This window comes from Acipenser ruthenus, chromosome 3 (genome assembly GCF_902713425.1).
Source record: "Acipenser ruthenus chromosome 3, fAciRut3.2 maternal haplotype, whole genome shotgun sequence".
NCBI lineage: Eukaryota > Metazoa > Chordata > Actinopteri > Acipenseriformes > Acipenseridae > Acipenser > Acipenser ruthenus.
Window position 1 is genome coordinate 49,659,806 of NC_081191.1, and position 19,266 is coordinate 49,679,071.

The 19,266-nt window shown below is 39.7% G+C and overlaps 1 protein-coding gene across 6 annotated transcripts in view; it reads left to right on the forward strand.

Moving 5' to 3' along the window:
• Window positions 1–19,266, forward strand: part of topaz1 (testis and ovary specific TOPAZ 1) — a 97,174-nt gene that overhangs the window by 11,851 nt on the left and 66,057 nt on the right. For all 6 annotated transcript variants that reach the window (XM_059013369.1, XM_059013344.1, XM_059013351.1 and 3 more), the window contains 2 exons: window positions 7,434–9,663; window positions 11,297–11,367. In XM_059013369.1, coding sequence (XP_058869352.1) covers window positions 7,434–9,663; window positions 11,297–11,367 — 2,301 coding nt within the window. The remainder of the gene's footprint in view (window positions 1–7,433; window positions 9,664–11,296; window positions 11,368–19,266) is intronic.

The following is a 19,266-nucleotide window of genomic DNA, read 5'->3' on the forward strand; positions in this document are numbered from 1 at the left end:
TCTACCAGCTTTGTACATCTGGACACTGCAATTTTTGCCCACTATTCTTTGCAAAATTGCTCAAGCTCCGTCAAGTTGGATGGGGACCTTTGGTGAACAGCAATTTTCAACTCTTTCCACATATTCTCAATTGGATTGAGGTCCGTGCTTTGATTGGACCACTCCAGGACATTGACCTTTTTGTTTTTAAGCCACTCCAGTGTGGTTTTGGCTGTATGTTTGGGGTCATTGTCCTGCTGAAATGTGAATTTCCTCCCCAGTCTTGGCTGACTCGGATAGGGATGTCACGGTATACCGGTTTTACGGTAAACCGTGGTATAAACTGCCACGGTTTTGAAACCGCAACCATTATTCTATACCATGATTACTGAGTTCACGGTATCTGCTCGCTTTTGTATTCACCGTTTGTCCAGCGGTGAGCCTCACCGGCATTTTGGAGTTTTGTTTGTTTGTTTCCCGATAATTTTAGTTTATGAATGTGCAATACAGTGATGCAGCAACTGTTTCAGCCAATTGCCGTACAGGTGCTGGCTTAGCATTTCAACCAGTTGGCACTAAGCAATACTATGCAAGGGCGGGCATTCATGGTTTCAGCCTATCGCTGATCGTATCAGCACCTGTGAGACGGCATTTACTGTATTATGCTTTCTCTAACTGATGTCGGATGGCAAACCTTAAAAATAAATCTCTAACTTTTTTATATAACGCCACATTTAACCCTTTGCGGTCCATTTATTAATCGCGCGTCAGGCACGTCAGGTCTAATTAATTTTCAAACGCGCAGTTAATTTTAGACGCGCTGTTTAAAAGTATTTTTTTCTACAGTCAAACGGGTTTAAATGGCCCTGCATATCAACAAAGCACTCACTAGGCATCTCCAGCCCCGCCCCACCCTTTCGTTCGCTATAGCTTTCACCTATGTAAGAAATAAATAATAATAAAAATAATAGTCGTACATACCGATCGATCATCTCCTGATCACTTGTTTTATAACCAAACTCCTCAATAATGCGATCCAAGTCATTATTTTATTACTATAACATCTCAAAAAAGCTCTGCAAATGTCCGTGTTCTCTGTGCGCTAATTCAGTCAGCCAGCTTGTTTACTTACGACTGCCCCGTTATCTGATACCAGATACCATGTATGACTAATCATGAGATACGCCTTTTTTTTTTTTCTTTTTTTTTTCGACTTGTCTCGGCTCCTGTTGCTCCCACTCGGCAATTGAATGGTTTTCTCGGCTTTTTCCGGAGAAAAAAACGACTAGAAACCCGTTTTTTGCGTTGCTATAATGATGTCGGACCCAGTCCGACAAAGGACCTGTGAGGAATAACTGCAATGGACCGCAAAGGGTTAAAACAATCGAGAATATCTATATTTTACTATGTGGTTGTTGTTGTTGTTGTAGCAGTAGTAGCTGAGAGACTCGGGCTCCGGCAGCATGTGCATAAACTCTTAAGATTACAGTACATTTTGTGCAAACAGCAGATCCCTCCAAGAAAATAGTTTGAACACTAAATTGAAGAAAGTATAGTAATGCGTGTTTATTTTTCACGACTCATTATTGCAGTGGTTTCATTTGCATGGTAGTTTCTTGACTGTCATTTATAAGTTCTGTGACGTGTATAGAATACGTTTTAATTCAAGCTGCGTAATTTTTCCTCGTGCTAAACAACACAGTTGTGTTGCATGTTTGGTTTTGCCAAGATCGTACCATATTGCTACTGCATCATAAAGAAAATACAGCTGCATAAGGATTATACCTTTCTACCACAGAATATATTCTTAAATTGCGTGAGAGAAGTGGCTTATGAACAGTAAGTACACAACTTTATTATGTATGTTCTTTAAGTAAGCTGCCAAATGTCCTGGGAAAATACAAATCAAATTTTTTTTTTTTTATGTAGCATGTATAAACTGTAAAGTATTACTGTAGATACCATACCCCCCCCTTGCAACCTAGTGTTTATTTTACCTCTTGAAAATCAAGCTGTTAGCATACAGAGAGAACATTTTCACCACGTTTTTTTTTAAACCTGTTTTTAGTGGAATCACTCTAATCTTTACGAAATAGAACATACAGTATGCATTGTGATTAAATACCTCCACAAGAGCACATTTGAATTGTGAATTTTCTTTTATGCAGATGTAGACAATGTCTGACTGCCTAATAAACATCGCTGATTTAAAATGTAAATCCTCATATCTGCAACATGTGCGCCTTGCTGTTCTGTTTAACTCAGAACTGTAATAAAATAAGTATGCAGTCGTGTTGCTGTTAACAGTACACTGACTAGCGAACTTCCTTGTTAAATTAGCTTGCTCTACATTAACATATATTTAAATTTATTTACACGTTCAATATTCTATTACACATGTAGGTGTGTGCAAATGTATTCAGACAACCCCCTGCCTCTAATTTTGATTTGTTGTACAATTTATAGCACCTTTTTCATTTGCAAATGGAGATTTCAAAGCCAGACCAGTTCATTAGTGTGGTATAATTAAATAGACATTTAGGGCTGCAGTAGCAAAGGGGTTGAATACTTATGCAACTGAGATTAATCTGTTTTTCTCTGTAAATCTTTCTTATTTATATTCTATATGCATTGTTTAACTTTGTCAATGTAGAGTAGTTTGTGTAGATTCTACATGTAAAGTCAAATTTGAAAGCGTCGTGGAGTACACTCAGGTGCCAACAAAATGTGAAAACTTTGCAGGGGGGTGAATACTTCTGCAAACCACTATTTTTGCTGGATAGACAAATTAGCCCTATTAGAACGATCACGTACAGGATCGACCCGGATACAACAATCTCAGTACTGACTGACGCTGAACTTTCTCCCGTGTCAAGTGTGTTATTCTCTCAGTGAAAACAAAGACCATGGTTGACTAATTCAAAGAAAACACTAATTCAGAGATTACCTATTGTAGTACGAATCATGCATGATGAATGATTTTTCGCAAGTGAAAGGACGTGTAATTACTGTATTCAGCATGTAAGTGTACATTCTTTCCTTTTTCATTTCTTTACTGTTTTCTCTTACACACCACAAGGGGGACTTAGTGTTGGTGTAATTTGTATGTGGAAACAGGTTTGTTTTGTGTGCTTTTTGGAGTTATGTTTGATCAAATGATTGTTTACAGACGGGCGCTCGATTGAGACTTAATAACGTGTCCTCTGCGCGTTACCATCATTGGTCACGTCACATGACCCGTTTGTTTACTTTCTGTTTGCTTTCTGTTCTGTTCAGGCATACTATATGTGGTAGAGCTGAGAATATGTTTAAAAAAAAAAAAAAAGTTTCTCCAAAATAATCATGTTTGGTCACCTGCTATATATATATATATATATATATATATATATATATATATATATATATATATATATATATATATATATATATAGTAATCATAGATGGCTCAAAAAAAAAAAAAAAACTGCACTGCACCATTGAACCTCAATATGAAATTAACATTTCCAACGATACCGCCCCTTTCTGTCTAGCTGCTACAGAGCAATAGGCTCATAATGAAACCCAACCTGTGAACTCTGTCACATGATGAGAGGCTTAACTTCAGGCGATCGTAGTTCCGCTAGGACTGAATACGTCTTTGGAAAGCCCTGAGTCTGTACTTTTAAACAAGCCATGAACCAGGTACAACCAGTTGAACGTTATTTGATCCTCTGACATCTAAACATCTGCTGTATCCTAGGATACAGTGTAGGGCTGTGTGACAGGGTGGACGAGTTGTGACGTCAGGCCAGAAGTAGGAACCAAAACACTACTGACACCAGGGAAGTACTGCAGGTCAAAAAGACGCGGGGCGCCGTTTATTTAAATAACAAAAATAAAAGGTTTAACAAAAAGAAACTTGAACACATAGCCAAATAAAAGGTTTAAACAAAACAAAATCACAAACACAAACAATAAACAAAACCCAGGTCAGACTGAGCAAACGCCTTCCTTGACCCTATAGATTTAATTTTTAGTTTTGTTTTTCTCTCGCTCTTCTAGCTCTCTCTCTGCTCTCGCTCCTAACACACTCGCCTCGAGTGCAGAGAGCTGCAGGCTTTTATGCTGGTGACCATCTCCTGATTAGCAACAATTACACCACTAATTAAACTCGGGAGATGATCACCTTCTGCACAAGGTTTTTTAATTATTCCTGGCAGATGATGAGCACCAATCTCGCCTCTGCCAGAACACGTTTTAAAAATAAAAACAAAACAACAACAAAATCAGTGGCGCTTTGCCGTCATATAAATACATAAAATAAATCATAACAATACTACAACAAAACAAATACAAAATAAACTGCACAGGGGCGGAGGGGGAGACCCCGTTCTAAAAATAAATCCATGTACTGGGCTCTTTGCCCTGTTACAGGCTGTGTATTACAATGTATTTCCTAGAAAAGAGTAGTGGAATAATATTGAATAATAGATGAAAATCGGGTATAAATCAGTAAAAACAGACCAAAAAAAAAAAAAACTGTAATTTTTCAGTAAAATTCAGAATAAACCAGAAACGTGTAACACTACTTATATTGTACAGCTCCTTTCTGTCCTTCCAGTTCTACCTAAATTCTGACATAAAACAATATTCAGTTCAATTAAATATTATTAAAACAGTAAACGCACTATAAAACTACTCACATGTTTGCAATATATATCCTAGCTATTTCGTACTTTGTAACAGTGCTGTGTGTGTGTATGCAGGGCAAATATATTTAAAAAGTATGTTATTAATAACATTTGTAATATTTGTGTGTGTATATAAATATATAGTGCTGGGATGAACACATGATTTTCATGTTCGGATACTCACTCAATTTAAATATTCCTTCGCATATTCGTTCGTTTTTCAAAAAGTAATAAAAGCCACCGTATTGCTCTGAACGCAGACGGAAACAGCATAGCAGCAGTTGCAGGGGGTGTGGCCCCTGTGTGTGTGCCTTTATTTTACAGCAAGACATTACAGTATGTAACACGTTAAAATAGAGAAATATCCCAGGAGTAAAGAATAAGTTGTGTAGGACTTACTTTACTCCAATGAATTAACTAAACAAAGGATACCAAATAAGTTAGTTAAACATTGTTTTGTTTATTCCCAAAATAAATAGTACATACAGTTGACAATGCATTTTATTTTTTTTCATTCCTTGCCATTGCTGTTTCTTCAAAGTAAACAGTGGCCATCTACACGTTTTCATAAAGTAATAACATGAGGTTTGCTTGTGCCTTTTTGTAGCTGAACAAGCAAACGAAAACTGAAATTAACTTTAAACACTTCAAATAAAACAAATGTGGAAATGGTGTTGTGAAGTGGAAAAAACCTCACCATTTTGGTTCTCGTTTACTACATTCCACATAATAGTCACTAGGGATGCCACGGTAAACCGCGGTATAAACTGCCACGGTTATGAAACCGCAACCATTTTTCTATACCATGATTAACGAGTTCACACTGTTTAAGGTGATGTGGGCACGTTTTTTTATTCACAATTTGTATATCAGTGAGCCACTGTGTTCATTATAAATAACTAATGAACACAGACATCTCAAATTCTAAAAACTGCCATGCATGAGATTATCAGAGTAGGCTATTAAATAAGTGTCATTTAATATAAAATTAGTTTGTAAAGGTTCTAACAAAGTGTGGCCATAAAGAATAAGAATACTGTACCGTTTAAAGAATGTAAATAGATGCGTGTAAGCCGTACAAATAGAATGCAAAAAAACCCTAGTTTGTTTATGTCTTCATTCTGTTTTTTTCCTCTCTCCCTACCTCGTATCTTCCTGTCTCGCTAGCTGTCCTGTCCTGAGGATCACAACTTTCGGGCTCACCATCTTGGTTGGCAAATAGAAGACCAGCAGCCTGCAGTGCAGAGTAAACAGACAGCACCGCCAGGGCGATCTTATTTTCTTCAGCGAAAATAATTTTCAGCATTTTTACCAGTTTTTTCTGAACTGTTTTTGATGTTCTGTGGTAGCATTTTTATTTGTAAAAAGTAATCCCGGAGAGAAAGGCAGTACAGCGAGGGCGGGTTGTTTTGAACCTGTAAGTGTCCCGCGGCACTCAATCTGACAAGCTGCCTGCTATGCCCTTAACACACAGACACAGAAAACTTACCAAGTTATTTTCTTGATCGGTTATCCAGCAAAATATTTTCCACACATATTTAAATATTCGACTTTATTGTAAATCAGTCAGAAAAAAAAAAAAAACATGTAAACATTACTTCAACTAGTTTAGCAGTAAGCATTTTTTTTTAGCAGTAAGCATTTACAAGTTCTCATTAACAGCGATTCTCATCTAAAAAATGACATATGATAATATTTATACTATCTTATTAACAAAAGCTGTTTATAAAATCTTTAGATTTAAGTAAATATCAGAAACTAACCTAAATTCTTAAACGAGAGAGAGAGATGCTGACGTACTGCACGGAAAACTAGTCCTATCTCTTCACAGTGCAAGCTCCACCTCCTCCTCTGTTTTGTTTGGTTATCAGCAACACCACTTTCAAAAGTAATTTGTTAAAAAAAAAAAAACACTTGAATAACAGCATATATTAAATAATAGACCAGTCGAAAGCAGGAGTTGTGGTGCTTATTGTGATTACATATTATTTCAAGTTACTTGTTTTAGCCAACAGCTTCTGTTTAAAGGTACAGCGGTCTGTCGCAAATTCACACCACTGGCACAGAGCCGCTTGCATTCAAAGTGTTAAGGGTACAAAAACGTGCCCGCCACTGTGGAGTGCAAGTATGTGAAATTTACCCGCCACAGACCAAATTAACCCCCGTTGGGCGGGTGTTAATTTCAAACCCTAAACACTACTAAACACTAACTCACCAGACATTGCACCGGCATGTGAATAAAAACTAAAGTGGTACTGAAATGGTAGTTTTTATGTTAATGACAGCAAGGCTAGTGCAGTCTTACACTTGTGGGTTCCTACACAGAAAGCATTGACTAATCTTTCTGTTCTCTCCTCCAGGTATTTCCTGCTTTTCTTAATTTTTATCAACTAGATTTAATGTTTTTAAACAATATTCAGCAAACTGCTCTCTGCTAGTTTTTAGTAGTTAGCCCTCAAAGGCTAAAATGTCAAAAGCATTGCAAGCATTACATATGCAATAGGACTGCACTGAAGTGTATGTCCTATGTCCATAATAATTTCTTCTAACACATGGTGAATTTGAAAGAACAAATTGCGTGTTTGATTGTATGCCAAAAATGTATGTTAAAACAAATATGAAGTGAAGAAGTAGGAAGATTATTGGGATAATTTAAACGGATAAAGTCTATTAAATGGCCGGCAATTAGGCAGGTGTAGTATTGCTTGTGCGTTATTTTGTTCTTGGACAATATAAAACTGATGCCTCAATTCTAAATCTTTTTTTTTTTTATGTTGCTTCCAGCTGTTGAAAAAAGAGCAGGACTGACTCTGAGAAGTTCATTGCAGCATCAAGAAAGCGTGTCGTTTTCTTCAGAAATGTTGTCGCTGGATAAAAGAGTGATCAGAAATACTTGCTGTCAGACATGCAGCGAGGCAAAATACGTTAACTTGAGGCCAACTAAAGATCCTTGTCTGAAAACCGAAACAAAGGCTAACGATGTGCGCATTAAGCGAAAAACATGCATTAGTCAACAAGGGACAGTCAGAAAACTTTCAGGGAAAAACAATTTTGAAGGTGAAAAGTATCCCATTGTGAAACTGTATGATATAGCTAAAAGATCAGGAACACTTTTTTATAATTGCAGCTGCAATTGTGATTGGTTTGCTGCAGCAATGGGTAACACTAATAAAGTTATAAGAAAAAGAGACCTTGAATTCACAGATGCACTTACTTGTGTTGGCAGCAGTGCAGGCACTATTGACAGTGTAGCACAGGACAGTGCCAGTATATCCCAAAACTCAAATAGTTCTGCATTTCAGGAAACGGCAGACTTTTTCCCGTCTTGTGCTGAAAAATGTAGTGGACCTGATCAGGGCAGAAGACATCTCCTTAAAAGACTTAAACTCTCTTGTGAACTGAGTGATGTGCCTGATAAAGCTGTTGCAGCTGAGAATGAAGAGAAAATTGACACAGAGCGCGAAAATGGCACTTCAAAAAAGATGGAACCTATTTTTGGTAAAGAACTGAGTCCTTTATCTGAATGCAAACTAGTGCCTTCTAAAATACTAGAGTCCTGTAATGATGTTGCTGATGTTCTGCGACTACTTGACAAGAGAGAGAGGGTCAATAACTGTGATAGTAGATCAGAAGACCTACAGGGCAGCCAGCATGGAGATGGGTTCAGCAATGCTGAAAGCTCTTATGCATGCATAAAGGAGAAATCGGATACTGTTTACCACACCCCTCAGTCAGAGAGCTGTACAATAGAAGAGATTCTAGACGTAGATACAGGAGACAGTTTTGGCAGCGAAAGTGAATTATTTAGTTGTCAAAGAACTACACCATACTCAGGATGCATCCCTGTCTCGTGTGCTAGAACATGCCTTACATGGCCGCTACAGAAATGTGTGTTTTCAGCAGTGATGCCAGATAGCCAGACTGCAATAGTCACCATTTCACCAACTTCTGGACCATCAACACATAATGAGCCTCCAGGGCAACCTTTGAGCAGTTCTTTAAGTGTCAAACCAAATCAAACTATGGATAATAAAATAAATGATTCAGCATCCATAGTAAGTGGACTCTCTGGTGCTCAAGGATATTCTACAAAATGCCAGTTCACACTCCAGCAGGAGGATGGTGCTAAATATTCTCAGATTTCTAAACCAGTAGAAGCAACTAGTTACGTTTGTCCTTGTACAGCTACAATTGACAGTGTTGGTGAGGTTCCAAGTACATTCTCAATGGCACCAGTAGAACAAGAGCAGACAAACTATATTTGTAGTCCTTCACCATACAGTCTAACCCACATCAGCAAAGAAAGTGATCTCTACAATTGTAACTTAAGTAACAGTCTGAACTTCTCAGTGGATGATTTCCTAGAGAGTTTAAAGAAGCCAAAGTCACAGTCTTTCACGATTCCCTTAATTAGCAACAAGTGTAATGGTCCAGCACAGCTGGAAGGATGTCAGACATACAACCCACCTGATGTAAATTCTGCTGCATCACAAGTAGGGCCGCTCAAGAAGAAACCGTTGGTTCCGAATTCTAGTTGCTCTGGAACACCCTCTGCAAGCCAGGTTTTGGGTGTCATGAACAGTGATGCATCTGGGAAAGAGGAGTGTGATTCTGATTTAACAAACGCTTGGTCTGAAGAGGAAGACGGCTTGGCAGACTTATGTTGCGAGTACTCTGGTGCGATCATGTGTGAAATCAACGATGTTTGCTCTAGTAGCAGAACTTTAAAGGGAAACTTTCAAGACTCCTGTGCACCCTGTAATGAAAATATTTGCAATGACGCTTCAAAAACTGGGAGTGTGGAGGATGTGATGGATGTGGTCAAGGCATATGAACAGGATGCCATTGTTCTGGATGTGATACTGGATGACCCTGATTTGTTTGGAAGCCCCAGCGAAGTAATTAAGCCAATACAGATATCCAGGGGTGCAGACAGCAAGATTCAAGAAGTAAGCAAGGATAATCCTGTAAAAGCTGCTCAGAACCTCGGAACATCAGGACACTGCATCTCAAGGTATGAACTGTTATTTGTTTTATTATCAGTTTGGAAAAACAGGCCCATAGTCTTGTGCTGCTGTACAGTATCAAAGTCATAAACATGTTGCATCTTTTGTCAGGATGTGCCAGTCCCTGCATTTGGAATTTAAGCCAATTGGACTTCTCCTGTTTCGAAAAGTTAACTGGCAAAACTGATTCATCATGCGTCTTGGAGTGACAAATCCACACACCACAAAGTGTTTTTTTTATATTTACATATTTTTGTGTACATCAGTTGGTCTCACTGGAGAAAGTACATCATTTGAAATGTGCTCCGTCTGCCACAGTTAATATTTGCTTAACGCTTCAGTGACCCATAATTGCAGTATGTTAAACACATTTCTTTTTTTTTTTGCTTTGCCAGTTTATTCTGTAGTGTAGTGGTTCCCAACCTTTCCAGTACTGCGGACCGGCTGACTGACTTAAAGAATTTCAGTGGACTGGTTCTATATAATGATACTTGTATATATTTTAATTGAAATATGAGGTCTCCCATTTACGTAAATAGTTCATTTTGCAATATATTTATCTATTAAATCTTTAACTGCTCCAAATTAAGAATATATTAAGAACAGAATAACTACATACATCAACTTTTTGTGCTGTATGCAGCAACATACAATTATTTAGTGATATACAGTATATATACATTAATTTGCTAAATATATACATATTTACTGTTAAAAGCTGTATTTATACAGACTAATGGAAAATGAAGAAAGAGGGAAGACAATTACACTGCATACGTTTAAAATGGTAACCTTAATTAAATTTGGAATATATTAACTTAAAATCACAGCAAGAAAAATACAAAAGTAATTTTTTTTTAAGTTGCTATTATCTTGCAACATTATCCTTCATGGGTGTCAGTGGGAGGCTTCAGCTTGTTTGAGACCAGTTCTTAACTACGCCTGAAGGTAACTGTACATCTGGCATGTAATACTATGCAGCTCATCAGCGTTCCTGTGAATAGGATGAGTACGTTTACAAGTAAGGATCATATTTGAATTAAACAATGCTTGGAAAAGCAAAATTAATAACCACTTTAGATGTTTATTTCATGATTTATATATGCAACTTTAAGCTAATATTAAGCAGATCAACTGATAGTTGACAGTTAATTGATAAAGTTAACATCAGTGAAAAAGAACCCTTTTAAAAGATTACTGGTCACTATAAATATACGACCCCTATCTTAACACACGGTCATGCCTTATTGCTTGCAGTTGGTGTAAGCCGTGCCAGGGACTGTCAATAAGACTCCTCTGGGGACCGGCACCAGTCCATGGATCTGTTGTTGAGAAACACTGCTGTAGTGCACTCTGCATAATCAGCAAAAATGTCTTGTTGGCTTACCTCTTTGTTTCCATTAGCCAAACTCCTCACAAGCTTACTACCATCTTGATGCCTATTTGTCTCTGTGAAATAAACAGGCCTGCTACTACGTGATGCAGAACAACGTGTGCCTTGTGGAAGCTCCAAGCTGTATTGTGTTCTGTTAATCTGAATTAAATCTATTTTTAATTATGTACTTGTATGCAGCCAATTTGATTATGGACAAACTGTTTATCATGCTATAAGGGTTTTTCTCCATTTTATTTTTCTTTTAGAAAAAGAGTTGGTCAAGGACTGAAAAACATCAGCATACCCTTTCAGAGAAACAGGTCATTGCTTGTAAAAGGTACGTATTTAACCTATAGAATATTATGAATTGTCTCTTACACATTTGATTGAGGTAGATCTAGTTTTATAGTCGGACAAAGGCATCATCAGTGTACTGTACAGTACAGCTCTGAAAATAGACTCGATAATAGAAACAAAGTAGGATTATAAAATTATGTGGAAACTGCTTTTTAGGTTGCATACTTATTTTATGTTTAAACTCAAATAATTGTATTTCCTTATATAAAGCATCTAAATATTTTAATTTAAATTGAACATTTTTGGTAATCTCTTACAGGAATATTCTTGGTGCTCTCGTGCATTTTATGTTTTTACAACTTTCAAATTTCATGTATTCATAGTAGTCAACTGTAGGATAAAACCAAAACATGGATTATGCAAAACCCATGAAAACGTATTTAAAACCTACAGTATACTGTACTTTATAGTTTCTTAAAATAGTTGGTCATCCTTGATTTTTTTCATTGATTTCCTCTTAGACAAACCGCTTGCAGAATCCAAGCTACTCGCGTATGAAATCAACTCTTATTATTATTAATTATTACAGTGCAGTCAGTTTATAAGAATCACATCCGTCCCGGGTGTTTTGATTCTTACAAGCGGATGATTCTTAAAAGCGGGCCGATATGATTACTGTGGTGCAGAATCAAACTTAGGATGAATATAAGAGCTGACTGCAGTGTAATGGGTTGACCACTAGATGTCACGAGTTCCCGCATGTATGCACGCCCACAAAAAATCCACAGCTGCTTTCCTTAACGAATTATGGATAATAGTCAGTTGATAGAAATGGCTTAGCCGATAGCTTCGTGATGGGGGTATAGAGGCGTGATGGGGGTATAAGGGAGGCTGTGTGGTCCAGTGGTTAAAGAAAAGGGCTTGTAACCAGGAGGTCCCCGGTTCAAATCCCAGCTCAGCCACGGACTCATTGTGTGACCCTGAGCAAGTCACTTAACCTCCTTGTGCTCCGTCTTTAGGGTGAGGCGTAATTGTAAGTGACTGCAGCTGATGCATAGTTCACACACCCTAGTCTCTGTAAGTCGCCTTGGATAAAGGCATCTGCTAAATAAATAAATAATAACTCTTCCGCTTGTCCACCAATTCCATATTCCACTGAGTTGTTTTACAGGACTACCTTTTCCATATTGTCAACTATTTCAAAATTCTACGAGTTTACGTTTTACATACAGTCACTAGTATTGGGACGATTATCAAAAATGTGATATTGCGATCCAAATGTTCAACGATTCACATGATACTTAATTTTTATAATACCGTATTTATCGGTTATCATGATTACCGTCAGTATTGCCATTAACGAGTATCATAGTAAGAATTTACAAGAGAACGTACTGCGCAACAAAACATGGCTCAGTCTTGACAGGACGAAACAGCTGTGTCTGTGATTCACATTACCATAGCAATGAAGCAAGCCGGATCTTTAACATTTACCCTTTGACCCTGATGCACTCACTTCAATCTTTTAAGCTGCAGTTGCACATGTCATTTGTTTATGAACTGTCAAGCTATTACAAAAATAATTGCGATTTTAATGTTAAGATTTAAAAAAAAAAAAACTTAATCTTTTTTTAATCATATTTGATACAAATCACATTTAAGTTAGTTTTATTACTGATGCTATTATTATTATTATTATTATTATTATTATTATTAATTATTACAGTGCAGTCAGTTTATAAGAATCACATCTGTCCCGGGTGTTTTGATTCTTACAAGCGGATGATTCTTAAAAGCGGGCCGATATGATTACTGTGGTGCAGAATCAAACTTAGGATGAATAAGAGCTGACTGCAGTGTAATGGGTTGACCACTAGATGTCACGAGTTCCCGCATGTATGCACGCCCACAAAAAATCCACAGCTGCTTTCCTTAACGAATTATGGATAATAGTCAGTTGATAGAAATGGCTTAGCCGATAGCTTCGTGATGGGGGTATAGAGGCGTAAGGAAGCAGGAGTAACAAAAAGAAACCAAAACTTGAGTAAGAGATCTAGTGTTTGTTCCACACGAAGTACTGTTAGTTAGTGCTGCAGCTGAGAAATAGGTTTATTTTTTTATTTTTTATTAGCGGTTGTTTTGCCACTGCAGTGTAATAAAAATAAGTTTTAAACACCGGTTTAAAACTGTAAATCAAGACTCCAGCCTGATAATCCACTGTCCTAGGCCACTCTGTCACATTACAATTGGCAAAAGTGTGCCATCAGCAGTTTAAATACAGTATACAGATGTCAATGGTGCTCAATCACTGAGGACAATACATCAAAACAAGTCCTTGTGGGTAAGCAGCTTGTTATACGATCATGGTTATGACTTATGTTTACTCGAGGTTGCAAAATCCTATTTTACTACATTATGCTTGAGAAGCGATTGTCTCGTGAGGGTGCCTAGTTTAACTGTCGTGCAGTGTTGTGTGATGGCCTTTGAATTAAAATTACATTACAGTACAGTATTTTACTGTCAGGACTACAACTGCATTTAAGCATCTATGGCTTACTTATTTTCTGTTGCGATGCAAATCTCACAGTATTTCATTAAACAGAGATGCAAAGCTCTGCATCCCCCCCCCCCCCCCCCCCCCGCCTCCTCCTCACTGCACTGCAATCCCACTCCCTTCACATGCATATCACACAATAACACTGCTGTACTCTGTATGTATTCAGTGAATGTGCATTCACTTTATTGAAACACATTTTCACTAACGGAGAACACAAAAAAAACAAACCTGCACAATGCAGTGGCGCGGTCACGTTTGATTACAAACAATGCAGTGTTTCCTGCATCATTGCACTATCCACACTGCATATGTGCCTAATCACGCGAGATGTGATCAAATTCAAATTCAAAAACAGCTTTTATTGGCTGTACACGTCATTGCATTTGATCAAGTACCGTATTGCATGTAGTCAGTTTGCCCTGAAATGATTCTTCTAAGTGGATTGCTTGATTCTAATAAGCAGATTATTTTACATTAGTTGGTATAGGAATGATTTGGTCCCAGTGGTTTTGATCACTATATGCAGTTGATTCTTATAAATGGACTGCACGGTATTATCCATAAACAAACCAGCATAAAAACACTTCCTGTTTCTGGATTCTCTTTTATAGTTTAATATTTATATACAATCCACCATTTGTTGTTAAATTGTTTAAACCAACTGCTAAATCACAATGGAGTCAGTTTATTACTCGCCTTACTACATTTACAATTATCAGTTTCCTTTACTCATAAACTGATGTTTTGCATTGCCGTTTAAATAACAATAATAATTTTAAATTCTCTTAACTTGAAATTGCCTAAATAAAACATTCACTGAGTAACAGTTTATAATACAATTTAAAAATAAATGTGGTTATTGAAATAAAATAATGCTACAATGTTATTGGGTCTGCAGTCGGTAGCTATCCAATAGCACAGATTTATGGTATCGGACTTGATTCATGGGTTTGCAGTTATCCTGAATTTCTATGTGTATTTTGAGAAGTGAAAGCATGTTTAGCAGCATGCAGGTGGTACAGCAGACTAGATGCACTTCTGTGATACTGGAACTCACTTTGACAGTATATACAAGTAACCCTCTTTCTATCCAATGAACCGTCAAAGTTTTAAAAAAATAAACTTCCCATTCACAAGTCCTTCAGTTTTAGTGCTTTGCTACATAATGCCAGGTCCTGCCACAACATCTCAATGGGGTTTAGGTCTGGACTTTGACAAGGCCATTCCAAAACTTTAAATTTCTTGTTCTTCAACCATTCTGATGTAGACTTGCTTGTGTGCTTCGGACCATTGTCTTGCTGCATGACCCAGCTGCACTTCAGCTTCAGCTCACGGACGGATGGCCTGACATTCTCCTGTAGAATTCTCCGATACAGAGCAGAATTCATGGCTCCTTCAATGATGGCAAGGCGTCCAGGTCCTGGTGCAGCAAAGCATCCCCAAACCATGACACTACCACCACCATGTTTGACCGTTGGTGTGAGGTTCTTACTGTGGAATGCAGTGTTTGGTTTTCGTCAGACATAACGGGGCCCATGTTGGCCAAAAAGTTCCACTTTTGACTCATCTGTCCATAGAACATTGTTCCAGAAATCTTGAGGATCATCAAGGTGCTTTTTGGCAAACTTGAGATGAGCATTCGTGTTCTTCTTAGTGAGCAATGGTTTCCTCCTTGCTACTCTGCCATGAATCCCATTTTTGCCAAGTGTCTTTCTGATGGTGGAGTCATGAACACTGACCTTAGCCAAGGCAAGAGAGGCCTGCAAATCCCTAGATGTTGTTCTAGGGTTCTTTGTGACTTCCTGGACGATTTTACGCCTTGCTCTTGGAGAGATTTTGGCAGGACGGCCACTCCTGGGAAGATTCAGTACTGTCCCAAACTTTCTCCATTTGGACAATGTGGCTTGGACTGTGGTTCGGTGGAGCCCCAGAGCCTTAGAAATGGCTTTGTAACCCTTTCTAGACTGATAGGCATGAACAACTTTTTTCCGGAGGTCTTCAGGAATTTCTTTTGTTCGTGGCATGATGTGCCTCTAGAACCTGTGTGCTGACAACTTCACTCTGATGGTAAGGGCCAAAGTTAGTCAGATTTATATTGGGCAGGGCTGGCCCAAATCAGGCCTGGTTGTTAACCAAAGTACTCAAACAGCTGACCCTAATTATCCCTTTAATTGGGTTGAGTTAACTGGGAGGGGGCATTAACTTTTTCACACATGAAGATTGCATGTTTGATTCCCTTGCACACCAAACAAATGAAAGAAGCACCAAACTTTGGTGTCATTTTTTCTCTTAGACTCCCTCTTTATACTACTACAGCCCACAAAAAAATCTGACCAAATACAATGTGAAAAATGTGCAAAAATGCAGAAAATCAGACGGGGGGCAAATACTTTTTCACGGCACTGTGTGCGCGTGTGTGTGTGCGTATATGTGTCTATCTATCTATCTATCTATCTATCTATCTATCTATCTATCTATCTATCTATCTATCTATTTGTATCGGGGGTGGGTTTATCGATTTAAAACCGAAAATCAGAAGCCCTAGATGTAATAGAAGTCAGGCTTATTGGTCTGTAGTTACCTGGTTTGTTTCCCCTTTTCTGGGTCGGTATTACGTTTGCAATTCTCCAATCTGTCGGTACAACCCCTGTGTCATGATCTTGGTTAGCGGTTTGTAAATTATTTATTTCTTAGCAGACACCCTTATCCAGGGCGACTTACAATTGTTACAAGATATCACATTATTTTTCCATACAATTACATTATTTTTTACACATTATTTTTACATACAATTACCCATTTATAGAGTTGGGTTTTTACTGGAGCAATCTATTACCCTTGCTCAAGGGTACAACAGCAGAACTTCTTTCATTTCTTTGAGTACTATTGGGGAGATCTCATCCAGCCCAGGGAATTTGTTTATTTTAAGAGCTCCTAGTCCCGTTAACACTTCTGCCTCTGTTATGCTAAAGTTGACTTTATCCTTGTAACGGGGGAGGTCTATGCTGACTGTCTGGTGCATGTGTGGTTCTGCAGTAAGAGCGCAGCAGTCTCGTAAGATCTGCCTGTCAGTCATGGCGATGACACAGAGAGGTGGGGAAGAGGGTAATGTTGGCTTTCCCTCTCTCTGAGTGGCTGAGAGGCGGGCCTTGGGGGATTGCTCGGCCCATAAGTACTGCACTTGGTTATGCATTCGGGTGGCCGGAGAGGGGATACCCTGTGACGCTGGCTGAAGACGCCAGTGTAAACAAAGACCAGGCAGGAACGCCAGCGGTTGAAGAGAGAACAAAACAGCCAAGCACGGCTGGGGAAGACAGCCCCCCTTAAACAAATAAACCAAGAATTAAAATAAATAATTACGTACCCGAGAGGATGTGTGTAGATATATGGGGAACTCCGGCCACCCCAGTGTATAGAGAATAGCTGAGCGTAGGTCGGAGCCCCAATCTGACGGCTTAGGGGGCACTGCGTAAACAGCACCTTTATTTTGTAGTTTTATTACTGTGTTTTATTTTCTCTCTATTTCGCCTTTTGGTTTTCATTATTATTTCAGAGCACCTGTGTGTGCAACCCCGGTTTACCATCGTTGGTGTAAGGGGAGTTGCAGCACCAGCGCCATCCTTACTCTTTTCTGTCCCCTCCTACCTCTCCTCACTCTCTGTTAACACCTTTGAATTTCATGCTGTCCAACTAACCTCTCCCTGTCAACTCCTGCTAATTGTATTGTGCCGTCCCCCTGGACCTCTCGCTAACTTTCTCGAACTCGACTATCTCCTCTCCTCCCTCCCCTCTCTGTCTACCCAAACTGTCCTGTTAGGTGATTTCAATATCCATCTCTCCAACCCCAGCCACTCTGCCGGATTCCTCCCTCTCCTTCACTCCTTCGACTTCTGTCTCTCTCCTTCCCCCCCCCTACCCACAAAGCTGGCCGTCAACTGGACCTCACTTTCTCCAGGGCCTGCAGCTCCTCCACCCTCTCTGTCACCCCCTAGACCTCTCTGATCACTATTTCATCTCTTTTTCTCTGTCTCTCCCCTCTCTCCCTGCTCCTCCTACCCCCACTGTCACCTCTCGCCGTAACCTCCGCTCTCTCTCCCTCTCTGTCCTTGCCTCCTCTGCTCTCTCTCACCTCCCTCCTATCGACACCTTCTCACAACTCTCTGTAGACTCTGCTACCTCCACCCTCTTCTCCTCCCTCGACTCCCTCTGTCCCCTCACCTCCCGACCTGCTCACCCCTCCCTTCCCCAACCCTGGCTCTCCTCTGCACTCCGCTCAGCAAGAATCACACTGCGATCTGCTGAAAAGAAATGGAAGAGAACCAAACTCCCTGCTGCCCTAGACCCCTACCGCACTCTCCTCTCTTCCTTCTCCTCTACTCTCTCCTCTGCTAAATGTACTTATTTCCAATCTGTAATCCAAGCCTCCACTAACAACCCATGTAATCTATTCTCTACCTTCGCCTTCCTCCTAAACCCTCCCCCCTTCCTCCTCCCTCCTCTATCTCCTCTGATGACTTTGCCTCTTTCTTCTCTTCTAAAATCTCAGATATCCGCAAACTCCTTAAAACCTCTCCCTCCCCCGCACCTCCTCCTGCTCCAACCCCTACACCCACTGCATCCCCTAGTAACTCACCCTCCTCCTCCACCTTCTCTCCCTGCTCCAGAGTCACAAACCCACCACTTGTGCCCTGGACCCCCTCCCCACTCACCTCTTTCAAGCTGCTGCTCCTGCTCTACTTCCCTTCATCTCCTCCGTTCTCAACATCTCTCTCCTTTCTTGTCTTTTTCCCTCTGCTTTCAAACAAGCCTCTATCACTCCCCTCCTCAAAAAACCTACCCTCGACCTCACCTCCCTCCAGAGCTACCGTCCTGTCTCCCTCCTACCCTTCCTCTCCAAATCCCTCGAGCGGGCTTTTCTGTCCAACCACTCTCTGCTCGACCCTCTCCAATCTGGCTTCCGCTCTGCTCACTCCACTGAAACAGCCCTCCTGTCTGTCACTAACTCACTAAACTCTGCCCGAGCTGCGTCTCTCTCTCCTCTGTCCTAATTCTCCTCAACCTCTCTGCTGCCTTTGACACTGTCGATCACTCTATTCTACTATCCTCTCTTGCTGACCTGGGAATCTCTGGCACTATTCTGGCCTGGTTCTCCTCCTACCTCTCCAACCGCACTTACCAGGTAACCTGGCGTGGAGCAACTTCCACACCTCACCCTCTCTTAACTGGAGTCCCCCAAGGGTCAGTCTTGGGTCCTCTCCTGTTCTCTCTCTACACCCGCTCCCTGGGCCCCCTCATCGCATCCTATGGTTTCTCATACCATTTCTATGCTAATGATGTTCAGATTTTCCTCTCCTTCCCCACCTCTGACTCCACCATCCCCTC